At 51.9% G+C, this 13,370-nt stretch overlaps 1 protein-coding gene across 2 annotated transcripts in view; it reads left to right on the forward strand.

Annotated features, from left to right (window-relative positions):
• LOC106752381 (protein stum-like) overlaps window positions 1-13,370 on the forward strand; it is a 28,489-nt gene that overhangs the window by 964 nt on the left and 14,155 nt on the right. For both annotated transcript variants that reach the window (XM_014634051.1, XM_014634050.1), the window contains exons 2-4: window positions 248-315; window positions 955-1,349; window positions 1,726-3,514. In XM_014634051.1, the coding sequence (XP_014489537.1) occupies window positions 971-1,349; window positions 1,726-3,514 (2,168 nt within the window). In that variant the 5' untranslated portion in view covers window positions 248-315; window positions 955-970. The remainder of the gene's footprint in view (window positions 1-247; window positions 316-954; window positions 1,350-1,725; window positions 3,515-13,370) is intronic.

The following is a 13,370-nucleotide window of genomic DNA, read 5'->3' on the forward strand; positions in this document are numbered from 1 at the left end:
GGGGGGGGGGGGGGGGGGGGGGAGGGAAGGGTCAATAACGACTGCGGCGAGGAAACGGGAGTCTTATTACGATTTTCCAACCGCGATCGGACGAACGCGCGTTGCGTGCGTTTATTTCTATTTCTGTAACCGCGGCCTTTCCATCCGCGGCTGCGCGGAACCGCGATCTCCCGATTGTTATCGCGCCGAAAATTTCACCGTTTATCATCGAGATAGTCACGCACTCNAAGATTTCTATTCCTTGCAGGTGAGAGTAACAGCGGATCTCTCGGCGTCCTCCTTCGCTACAGCGGCGACCTGCATGAAGGGCACCAGGTATAAACGCAGTTTCGAGTTTACGCAGTTTCGAGTTGGTACAAAACTAGTCGAGGCGTGACGTGTATAAATCACGAGGTAGAACGTTACACGATTCGAGCGTTAGATGCAATTAAGATTGAGCGTTGTTGTTTCGCCGTTGTGTCTCGCGCGGTATCGGAGGATCAAACGACGGCTCGTAGTTGTCACAGAAGGACGATTTTCACCCGTCTTTCACCCGTTTCTTCAGGCCTGCGTGGAGTCGCGGATCCCGGTGGAAATTTGCCCCCGCGTAAATTGCGACAGTTCGTTACCGGAGGGATTAACGGTTTAGTGGACTCGGATAGATGAACGGATGGACGGTCGCCTTATCGAAGGAACGTTGATTGCTGTTCGCCGGATACACACGTGGACGATCAATACTCATAACCGATCCTTCGGCTGTCCAAACAAATTCTCCGCTGTCCGAACGAATTTTCTTCGCTCTCGCTGTATCGACGTATCCACTCGCCGTTACGACAAAATTTCTTCCCCCCGGTGTTCGGAAAATTCCCCGCGCGAATTGCGACGGTCGTTATCGAGCGAAATGAACGGACCGACCGATCGACGGACGGACGGATTAATCGATTATTGATTGGCATTGATCCGGCGACGGGGAAGATAGGGCGACGCAAGGATGAGGCGGACCGACCATGACGGCCACGCTGTGCGGCAAGGCCCGCCGCCCTTCAGGGTGCTGGCCAGCCCCGACGTCGCTTACCTGCCGCCGCCGTCCTCGACGCCGCCGCCTCCGCCGCGCGCGCCCGAGCCCTACAAGATCGCCCCGTCGACGACGTCCTTCGGCCGGGCGCACCGTCGCTCCAGCTTCGTGATACTCGCCGAATCCAGACCGGCGACACCGGAATCCGCGGACGCGTCAGCCGGTCTGCCGACCGGCAGGGTCTCGCCCTTCCGTGGCCGCGGCTTCAAGGGACCGCCGCCTCGCTCCAGGTCGAGGCCGCAATCCCCGGAGGTCGCTACGGACGGACGTCGACGCGGCAGAATCGAGAGGAGGGGTAAGTCAGCGGGTTTCGTCGAGGTCCTCGGGGAGGATCTGTTGAGATATCACTCTCGGTCTTTCCTCAGCTGTAATCGCACAAGGAAATCATTACAATCGGCAAACCCCATGTTCACAGTAAACGCTATTACAGTTTAGCCGAGTGCAACCTTAAATGCATATTGCTACCACCTTACTAATCTGCCGTGGTTAAAATAAGAAAAGAAAGGACATCGTAGTCCCCGGAAATATAACGATATTTTTCCCCCGGCGTGCGTGAAATGGCGATACTCCGCGCGAAGTAACGCTGGAAACGGGACGACGAACGATGAGAAGACGAGAACGGTCGAACGACGAGAAGTGATCTTCACCGTTCAAACCTTCGTTCTTTCCAGCTTCGGTGTCGCAGCAGAACAGCCCGAGGCGGAGCCTGATACCGCAGCCGACGTATCGCCAGCGGTCGAGCTCTCTGACGAAGGCGAACGATCGTTCCCCGTCGCCGAGGATCGGCCGGCGGGTCGACTCGAGGACGCGGCTGAACGTCTCGAGCTCGCGGGACCGACTGAACGCGACGAACGAGCCCAGGTCGACGCGGCTGAACGACTCGAGGACGCGCCTGAACAAGTCCGACTCGAAGAGCCGCGCGAACCTCGGCGGCGAGCCGGCCAGGGCCCGCTTCGTCTCCGGCTCCACCGGCAACCTCAGCAATAATCCCGCGGCAACGCGTAATCGGCAAACGACGAGAGGGTCGACGCGACTCTCTCCGATCCAAGGCACCCCGACGAAGCCGGAGAAGGCGAGCGGTCAGTCCTTGATGAGAGGGGACCGCGCGAGGGACTCGTCGTCGAGACCGGTCGCGAAGACGACACCGAGGGCGTCGCCGCAGAAGAGCAACGTCGAGCGAACCCGGAGGGACAATCAGAACCGGAACACCAGCAAGGATCGCGTCACCTCGCCGTCCAAGATCCCCTTGAAAACGAGCAGCAGGAACGGCGCGCCGTCGAACACCGCCGGCAGGTTCATCACGATGCCCGAGCAGGGCTCGGAGGCGACCCGGAAGACGGACAGGGCGGTGAAAGAGGGGAAGAACAAGGATGAGACAACGGAGAACGGGCAATCGCCCGAGGCGAAGCCGAAGGAGGTGAACGGGGACTCCCCCGGGCTGCAGACTGATGAGGTGGACCTCATAGGCCTGCTGAAGCAGTCCTCGCCGCACACGATCGCCACGTCGAGCGAGCGTCTGGTGAACACCACGACGAGCACAGCGGTGAAGCCGCTGCACATCGACGCGAACGCGCTTCTCGTCGAGCGCACCGACGGCAGCTCGAGCCAGCCGAGGGACCCGTCTTCCGCCTCCCCCGCGTCGTCCAAGGACGCGTCGCCGGCTTCGACGCAGCAGAACGCAGCTCCGGCGAGGTCGACGATGGAGAATCAGCCGGCGGTCAAGGCGAGTCAGCCGAGCAACTCGGCCAGCGAGAAGAGGGAGTCCCCCGTCGGCGCGGAGAGCAGCCATTACTCGAAGAGCGGTCAGACGGCGAGGAACGCCTCCAGAGCGAACGGCGAGGCTCATCAACGTCCGAGCAATCAGTCTTCCGGTAATCAGCGCTCCGCTAAAAACGGCGCTCGCGGGCCCAAGCAAGCGGCCGACGCCGGCAAGCTCCTCGCGGAGGAGGCGGCGTCGTCGCCGGCGGAGGTCAAGAGCGGGTCGGCCGGTCGCGAGCTTCCGGCGGACAGGATGCCGACGGTGATGGAGAACGCGAGGCCGGGCGAGGGGATGAAGAGCACGCCGGCGACGAATAACGCGGCGACGACGAGGAACAGCGCGACGACGGTGAACAACACGACGGCCGCGAGCAGCAGGATGACGAATAGCGGGGCGAAGGCTGGTAATCACGACAACCAGCACGCCAACTCCGCGGCGGGCGGTGCAGTGAACGCGAGTGTGAACAGTGGGGCGCGGCCGAGGAACGAGAACCGCGGCAGCGACGCGTCCCTGAAGTCCTCCACCGGCGTGTCCACGGACTCGATCGAGAGCGTGAGGTCGACGGACACCGGGGTGAGCGTCAACACGGTCAGGGGGGTGTCCTCGCCGAGGGAGAAGACCGGGGTGCACGTGGTGAAGCGGCAGGAGATCGAGACGCTCAGCGGCAACGTCGTCTGCGTCGAGCAGAACGGCGAGCCGGCGTGAGTATTTTCTTTGATGCGCCTTGCAAATTGGATTTCTCCGCCCGTCTCGTTTTGCGAATTTCATCGACTTCACTTGAGTTTCATTATTCGTCTTCTTTTCTTTTTTATCACAAAGCGAGACGCGCGAGAGACCTGTCGTGTTTTTCCGCTTCGGTTCTGATCCGCGGGACGATTATTGATCCGCGCGTTCAAGAGGAAGTGAGGCTTCGTTAGGTGTTTGGAAAAATACCGAGTCGCAATGTGTTATCCTGATGTTAGGGTGGTGGCGAATATTTCCTGTGTATTAAATTTTGTCTTGTAAAAGCCATTGACGCGGATAGGAATCTTGTCAGGTGTCTTGAAAGAAAGCGAGTCTATATTGATTGTTTTATCGGTAAAAGTGATTGAGTTTTATTTTGAAACTGTAGATAGATTTTGTCTTGAATTTTATCGACGGGTGTGCGTGTGATGTACACACACACACACACACACATAAATGAAGTAAATAGGCATTTTGCGATAGATACCAAAATAAGAATTTCGAGCGACCGTAAGAGGACCATCGGACGCGACTGCTTGTCCGTTCGACAGATTGTGCAAATTTGTCGTACGAGTCGCGTGATGAGTCGCCGACCGAAAGTTTGTACCCGTGAATTCGTTCCGTGCTTATCGTGCAGGCCGATAAGAAATCAAATCGAATCGCCGGGGAGGGTAGTTCGCGAGTATTAGCGACGTTTCGAAGAGCCGTGATAGATCAGAAGATGAAATTTTCGCGGGTCCCGCACGCAGCACGACAACAAGGCATCATTCTCAATTAAATAAGCCACTTTCGTGGCCATACGATTGTCTCGCAACGAAAAGAATAGCAGTCGAGATCATCAGGGTCCCGACGTTCTCTCTCTCTCTCTCTCTCGAAACACTTTAATTCCCCGTCACACATGCGATCATTCTGACACGAAATACCTAATTCCACTTGAACGCACGTGGAACGTGCAAGTTGCTCGCTCGCATTCCAGAATTTTCTCCAAATTTTAATCTGGAAACTTCGGGTTTCTCTTTCACTCGGCGGAGTGTATTATTATTTTCAGACTGAGATCCCGCGTTTCCGTGAGAAAAGGGATGCAGAAGTCAGGTCTGAGGAATTTCCTTTGACGTGAGCGCGAAATTGTTTCACGAAGCAGCCTGATAACGCGAAATGATTACTCGCGTATGTTTGTCGTAGAGTAATAACCACCCTGAAAATCCGATCCCGTATTATCGGCCGCGCACTACAGCTTCGGCCAAAAACCCCCGAAGCGTTTTGATCTTGAAACTCCAGCGAGTCGGCCCACCTGTGAATTAAACTCCACGATATATTCCAAAACACTTTATCATGCTTTCGATAATTAAATGAGATTTAGATTACGATTATATATATAATTCGTAAGCACATACTTTATAAGCTTCACGTAAAGTACGAAAAGTCAAGTACAGGTCATAATAAGAGTAGAAAAAATCGAATACAGAGTGCAGTAAGAGTACAGAGTCAGATAAAGAGTACGGTGAGTGTTACAGTTTTCAAGTTTCAGAAAAAAACCCGTCAATTTTCTCAGCTTTTCCGCGGAATTTTCGGCTTCTGCCTCCCCCGAGAAAAAAGTATAAAAATTCGTTTAGATAGATTCACGCATGCTCAGTCGGAACCTGTCGCATTAATTTTCTTCCGCGAGCAAGAATATGAGATACCGAAAAGATCTCCTCGCAAAAATCTGAAGGAACAACGGGGTTCTTTTCTTCCGTAACATTGAAACTGATAGTAAGAGTACGCAAAGATTAAAGCGGAGCTGACGAATTACGGGACAAGTTCTCGTTCTTCGGCCGAATTTCTCGTGACTCCTTGGCGCGAGAACTTATCGCATCCTTCAGTTCGAGACGACCGCACAAGTGAAACTCGCCGATTCACCGAAGCTGTTTCGTGTATTTTGGCCGCGCCTGTATATTTTAATACGACGACTCTACGTATATGTGTGTGTGTATGTGTGTGTGTATCGAGCCTCTGACGGACGTATACACGGCGAATCGCGCCATTCGTTACACCGTGCAGTATTGCAGTAATTTCGCTCGGGTATCTCAAAGAAAATCGCACGGCCACGTTGCGTTACTGCGCAGTTATTTATTCATCGCGCTCCACGGCGCTTCCAAGTTCGACCCCGGGCGCTTTAGTGCCTCTCTCTTTCTCTCTCGCTCTCTCCCTCTCTCTCAAAACGGATCTCTCCCGAGACTTAATTGTGATCGCGTGATTTCGCCGTTTTCGCCGAGATCCTTGACGAGATAATTAATTTTGACAATTAGCCCGCCGGTTAATTTATCGCTCGCATTTATTACAACCTACGTTTTCGCGGCAATGACGTCGTCGTTGTGATTAATAGCTTCTCTCTCTCTCTCCTCTCTTCTTCTCTCCCCTTTTATGAATAAAGCCGGGAAAACAAAGCGAGCCGTCGCGCGGATCCCGCGATAATTTCGCGGCACCTTCTTCGTGATAACTCCCGGAACCGTTGAGAAACGTTCAACATTACACAGATCACCCGGGCTCCTTTAAACCGAACAGAATTAACACAATAGTCCTGCCATAACGAGGAAGCGCTTTCTACTTTCGCGCCACTTCGGCGTAATCGCCGTTTCGAACGAGCTGTTCACTACGAGTTGTGCCGGTCACTCGGTTCGGAAATGACGGGTATTCCCAGCTTCGTCTTTCTTTTCTCCCCTTTCTCTCTGCATAGTTCTCGAATTCACGTCGTTTCCTATTTTCTCGCCCTCGGTCGTCGTGAGCAGCCTCGCTCCACGTTCGACTTCGGACGTTATTCCGTGGAACAATTTTCTCCCCCTCCCCTCCTCTCGTCGAGAAGAATCACGGATGAAACGGGCGGAGTCTCTTCCGCGAAATTGTAACTCGTCGTTGAGGATCCGCCTGCATGACGCGATTTTATTGCATCGCGGATACGATGAGCGATGCGCGAAAAGGCGAGCGCGCGCGCTTCCGCGGAAAGTTTTCGCTCCGCCAGCCAAGGCACACACAGCCGAAGCGCCGAGGAAGTTCGTCCTATCTACACGGTCGCGCGAGATACAAGAGTTCCTTCACCCCGGCCAGTTATAAACCTCCACCTTCGGAAGCGGTCGAAGCGGCCGAGGTGTGTCTATCGATCGCGCGGGGATTTACATCGACGGGAGAGCCGTCGCTGGTCTCTCTCTCGAGTGCTCGCGAGCCGGGGGATAATAAATTGGAATCCCCGAACACTTCGTCCTTCGTCGTCGCGCGTCTTACGTCATAAGATCCCCGACGCTCGGCGAGAAAAATGTCCGACGAATTTCTTGCGACGTCCTCCACCTCCTCGTCCTCATATTTCCGATCGCCGAACGTGTCTTCCCTTGTCTTGTTTCTTTCGGACGATCGGATCAATCATTTCGAGCGCTTCTCCGACGCCTCGAATTCACGTCACCGTGAAAGCGACACGACGTGACCGACGTCCGTGGCCCTTTCGGGAATTCTAACGAGTTCGTTAACTTTGCACAAGGTAAGATCAGAACTGCACACTGGGAAAAGCGTTCGGGTAATGTCGGCCTCTGAAAATCTTAACCGGCTCGTTTTTTCGATTTTCCTGAGAGTTCAATTTTCGTTTTACCAATTAGGTTCCGATGAATAATTAACGGCGGCCGCGCGCTAGATCCGCGCCGAGCTGTGGAGTACGTTGCACCTCCTCATTCATTATTTATCGCATATCCACGATTCGTTACATATCGTCGGTGCGTCGATCAATTAGGGTATCGGCCGCGATCAGTTTCTCAACGTCGCGCCGGCGGCGGGTCTCCCCCGCCGCGCCGGCCGATCGTTATTATTATTACTCCCGTAATTGCACGCGGATTAAATTCTTTCTGCGCGAGAGATCTCACCCGCGCCGTAATTTCGTGTGATCTTATTACCGGCCGTTACGTTCCGGTGACTCAGAAGACCGCAATAGCGTGACGGCGCTGTAAGCTCTTACGGCTCTCCGCAACGCCGTGTTACGAACACACAACTCTAATCTCGCGAATTCCGGAAATCTCTCGAATAACCGCCCACGCTTTCGCATCGGCCGACTTTATTGGTTACTCACCGCCTTACTTCGGGGGAGCGCCGATATTATATCCCTGAAAGCATTCGCAAGGACGTTTAGCTTCTTACGTAAATCTCAGGGGGCGTTTTTCGGCAGAGTTTTATTTACGGGAGACTCGCGGGGAGCGCACAAAGAGAGAGAGAGAGAGAGAGGGAAGGCTCCCTTTTTCCTCCCCAACCGAAATCCCTTCTAACGCTTTTTGTGAATCTCCTCTAATGCTTTTGTGAACGGTTTTTTTTCCGTCGCAAGGCTATTCAGTTTCGCGTGCGTATTTCGCGAGGGAATTTCGCGTCGTTTCGCGAAAGAAATATCTCAGCCCGACGAAGGGTAGTTTAAGGGGGCTTTACAAAAATTGTAAATTGCTCGGGATCTATTGCGCTTAATCACGCACCGCGGGGGGTTGCGGGGGGAGGCATGGGAGAGGCGAGAATCGATATATGTCTATTTATAATCCATTATAACGCTCCCCATCATTTCCTCGCGATGATCGCGCAAGTATGTTTCAGCCCGCCGCGTTTCGGCATCATTAATTACAGCAACGTGTTCTTTCTTTTTTCCTTTTTACCGGCGAGATTAAACTTTTTTTTCCTTCCTCTGTCATTCGATCGATAGTTCCGGCGTGGGTGGAAAATAACAAACGCGTTGAGATGTATGGAGTTATTGCGAAATAATGCGTTCCTCGGATTCCAATTTTATCTGGTTTAAGTGACGTCGGAGGAAACATCGTCACATCGTGTTCCCCTCGAATTATTTCGAATTATTTCGATGAAAAATACTGCGTGTAAAAAATACTGCGAAAAAATTATATAGTTTCTTTGCACGGGGAGTTAACGTTCTTCCGTGTTTCGAGGAGGAGAATAATCCCGTGCGGGAGATTTATTCGCTAGAAAATCGATTCCAATTTTGTCTGACTTAAGATTCCAATTTGATCCGATTTAAGCGACGTCGAAGGGAACGTGTCGCATCGTGCTCCCCTCGAATGATTTCGAACACGATGAAAAATACTATACGAAAACAATTGCATAGTCTTTTTCTCGGCACGGGGAATTAACATTCCCCCGTGTTTTCGAGGAGGAGAACAATTCCGTGCGGGAGATCTTATTCGATAGAAAATCAAGGATGTAGGAACGAAAGTCCATCCTTGTATCTGGCGATGAATCTCGCACGCGAGCGAGCGAGCCGGCTCACCCGCGCGATTTCTCGCGTTGACTTTCGTGGAACGAAACCTTTTTTCGCCATCGGGGAGATATGTCGCGCCGTTGAAAACGCACGTGGATAAAACCGCGCGCGCGATCGTTCACCGGGCAGAGAAATACGGCCGTTCTACTTCTTTTATGAGGGATCTCCTCGCGCGCTCACACCGTGTTTTCTCGCGACGCGAGAAAATGGAATTCCCTGGAAACGCCTCGCCTCGCATTTCTTTCTTTTTTTTTATCGTTCTTGCTTCATCGCGCGCGATCAGCATCGCGAAGTCGCCTCGCGCGAAGTCGTCCGTATTTTTTACTTCTCGACACTTCCCACCTCGCGAATGTAATGATCGCTCGAAGGTCCTTTATTCCGGTCGGTCCAGCTTGCAGGTACATTTCGCTCGGTTCGCACGCGCTCCCCGCGAAGGAAAGCCGCCCTCGTGAGAATCGAATGTTATTCCGCGAGAGGAGAGGTCTAATTCGGGAGACTCGGCGAGAATTGGAAAGTGCCAGAAGTGAATTATCGGCCAGCGATTCGTCTAATTGGATCGCGGGGCGAACAGCTGGCCACAAATTTGCCACGCTAATGCCATAATGGCCGGCTATCAGATGGCGAATCTAGCAACATAACACACGTACACGTCATATATCGCAGTGCTGATCCTCTAGAGCGAGGATTACACGATTTTCTGGCTTACGCGTACACGTGTAAGGTCAAAATCATTATAGACCGGAGTCATTATGAGCTCACCGTTGTAATTAGAGTCGTTCATGCCATTTTCAACTTTATGCGTACGTGTGTAAGACTGAGAATCGTGTAATTCCTGGTTGACGGAATGATGTGTGCTATACATGACGCTGGCTGTACATACAAGGTAATATACGTCAATGAATCACCGCTAATCCTCGCGGGGGAGGGGGGGGGGGAGAGGGAGTGGGGACTTCCGACGCACTTTCTACGTTATATTAAACGACAGCTCAACGGCTGCTATTTTTCTCCATTATCTTCGTACTTACTCCCGCGCGGAAGAAAATCCGTGAAGAGAGAAAGAGAGAGAGAGAGAGAGAGAGAGAGAGAGAGTGAGTTTATCTCTTAAGCGGCAAAAAGTATCTCCATCATCCCGACCTCGAGACGTACGTTAATATCGATCAAGCCCATCCTCGAATCGAACGATCGAGAGTGCCTTCCACCTCTCTCGGGCTCGCCCGTTCGCTAGCGGATTTTTCCTCCTTTTTCTGCCGCGAGCAACAATCGGCGGATTAGAAGAAGTGCCCTCGCGGGGCGGTTTCTCGTAGAGGGGAGGTGGTGGCGTCGAGCGGTTATAAAGAGAAACGAGAACACACAGGCCGAGTGAGTGAAATACGGGGTGGTGCGCGGATCGACCTTGGCCGCACGCGACGCGCCGCGACGCCGGTCACTTCACTATGTTCGCCGCGTTACGTCGATTTTCGGTCATGTCGCTGCCCGGCACACGCGATTTATATCCGACACGGGCCGAGATTCTCGTCATTTATGACATATATAGGTGCGTGCACCGCGCGAGCTTGCCAATAAGTGGCGGGGCCGACAAGTGGCCCCTCGCGAGCTTCCGGTCGGGCCAGCCGATTACCGAATCGTGAAATTCGTGATTTATCCCTCGCCGGGGATGTTGACACATCGCGCCGAAACATCGCGCGAGGTTGCGCTTCTTAAAACGGAAATCAGTACGTCGGTGTATTTCGTACACGCAGAAATCAAGCAAGGTTGATCCAAGTAAAATATTCACCCGATCGAAGTAAAATTTAGTTAATCCAAGTGAAAATTTGCTAAGGGGTATTCAGCTAATTGTTTATACTTGAATTTAACATTCTTTCTGTCCGTCAGATTTATTCAAAATATATTTCGAATCCTAGTAAGTTCGGCACGTCAGTCAAGAATATTAAATAAATATTAATTAAATAGACAAACTTCGGTTTGTTCGTTCAAGTCAACCGAATGTGACTTTTCTTCGATGAAGTTTTATAACATACTTGAAAAGAGAATAGATTCCTTTTCTGAGCGCACGATAATGAGCTTTTCTAAACTGTGCAATAACTTAATTTTTAGACTACAATTCAGAAAATATTCCTTATCGAAGATAAGGAAAAGCGCCGGAATTCCGGGTAGACGCCTTCCTTGCCTTCTAAGGTCGCGTTCTACATTAGTCGCAAGTAGATCGCAGGCGAACGCAATGCTTGTCGCGATAACGAATCAGAAACGTCAATGGTATTATTCGACTGGCGACTAATATAGAACGACCTTAGGAGCCAGGAAAAACAGCCAGATTGACGAAGTTACCCGGAATTCGGGCATTTTCCTCCTATTACTTAAAAGAAGGAAAGTAAACTGAGTAATCGTTTGCCTCAGCAGTAAAATGATATTTTCTCCGTGCGTACGGCAACGTATCTTGGCCTGAATTTTTGCCAGTTCTCGCAACGCACTGAGTCAATATATAATAAAATCTAAAGGTAAAAAATAACAATTTCTCTCTCCACAGAAAATTGCCAAGAGATATAGGTCGATCGGTCGATCAGCGATCATCGAAGAAAAGAGGGTAAGACTCGCCCGCTCGATCGGCCGTGTGTTAATATTAAATCACCCTCTCCCCTTCCCCTGAGAGCAGAGTTCTTCCGTCATTGATCAATCTCGAGTTTTCACATCGTGGTCTCGTGCAACGGGACAACGGTGCGGAATGGCGGAGGGAAGGAGTATATCTCGGCGGATCGCGCGATGACGTTGAGCGGCCGCACTAGGGAGACTCGTTAATGGATGCGAAAGAATGCGGCGGGAGGGAGAGAGAGAAAGAGAGCGTGTTGTTCTCCTATCACGCGATAATCCGATTTGCCCGCTTGATCTGCATCCGTTGAGTCATACGGGCGACGTTGCGCCCGTACGATTAGAGCGCCTCTTTGTATCGAAATGCGGCTGCTCGAGGGAGAGCGTGTTAAAAATTAATCTATGTCAAATTAATTAGCACCGTGTCTCTCCGCGAGGGAGAAGCGGAAAAATCCGCCCGGCGCGGGCGACGAATTTAATTTTAATACGTGCCGTCGGCGCGAGACGGCGAGCGTCTCGCGCGTCTGACCATTGCGCGGATTCTTCTACGCGATGACTGCGTCACCGAGAAAGTTACGCAAGAGTTCTCGCGAGGGGAACGCGTGATTCGCGCAGGGGCTCGCTCGGATCCCGAAAAGCTTCCTGAATTTGCACGCGGTGTTTCTTCCCTGTGACAATTACGGTGATCGTGGGATATAAAAGAGAGAAAAAGGCTTTCGATACACATGAATAACACGGCGGATACGGAAAAGACAAGTTTCGCCAAAATGGCAAATTGTTTGTTAACACAGTGACAGCAAAAAAATCTGTCACATGGAAAACATAATTCTGCTGTTGTGGGAAAACATGTTGCGACAGCAGTAAAATCTAGTCGGCGCAAGCAAATTATTTTGCTCTGTCCGTATACAGCAGCAAATAGCAATGAATACTCTCAACAAATCGTTGAATTGTTTCCGTTGTCCGAACAGATCGCTGTCACTATGTTAACGAATCAATTTGCTGTTCCGGCAAATTGGTTTTCTCCGTGGGGTCACGGTTGAATGTTCCGACGTTCATGGACTTTTCAACGCACGATTCGAGTAGATCGTGGCGCAAACGTGACTCGATCTTTCCGCACGGCGATCTGCATAAGCAGTCGTTTTCACGCAAATCGACGTAGCGTAGGTATTTGTGTATCGCTCCTTTCTTCTTTTTTTTCTTTATTATTCCACCCCCTGAATAATAATGAGTCGCGCGAATTTACGACCCGCCGTGTCCGCCCCTTCGCTCCTCTCCCCACCCTCCGGTCATCGTTGCATTTTTTCCTCCCTCGTGTATGTAAACTAGCGAGCCATTTCCCACAATTCGACATAATTGAACTCCCGGGGTGAAGGGGGAGGGGGTGAAGAAAGAGAGACGACGGACGGCGGCTCGATAGCGTGCGGAAAACGTCATGGTGCACGCGGGAGTATTAAATGCGAGAGAGAGAGAGAGAGAGAGAGAGAGTGCGTTATTAAAGATCGAGCGAGACGAATTTCAATGTGATTTGCATGGCAATGTTATGCGCGTTCGCGGCTCCCGCCGGTTCCGTTTTCTCGTTACCCGCGGCCGCTTTCCGCCGAGCCGGCTTAATCAGCCCTCCGGCCGGTTCGGGGGCTAATTGGAGCCGCATCCACGTGGCCGACGGACGGACGGAGTGTTGGGGAGAGATGCATTGATTTGCAACGTCGATCCGTGCGCGGGAGAAACCACTTCTGATCTCGATGCGCGATATACAGGCCGCGAGGAAGTTATAAATAAAATTCAATCGTGCCCTCGCCTTCGTATTTGCATGTTGCGTGGACTCTCTCGGTGATATGCGGACTACGTTTTATTCGCGTGTAAAATTTTGACAATTGCGTCGAGACATTAACGGACGTGTTGGAAGAGATAAGCTTCCGTGTCGTGCGTGGCGCGCGGCTGAAAACTTTGAATTCAATTTACCCCCCCCCCCCCCCCCCCCCCCC

Source organism: Dinoponera quadriceps, unplaced genomic scaffold, assembly GCF_001313825.1.
Source record: "Dinoponera quadriceps isolate SergipeBrazil2010 unplaced genomic scaffold, ASM131382v1 scaffold248, whole genome shotgun sequence".
In the NCBI taxonomy this organism is placed as follows: Eukaryota; Metazoa; Arthropoda; class Insecta; order Hymenoptera; family Formicidae; genus Dinoponera; species Dinoponera quadriceps.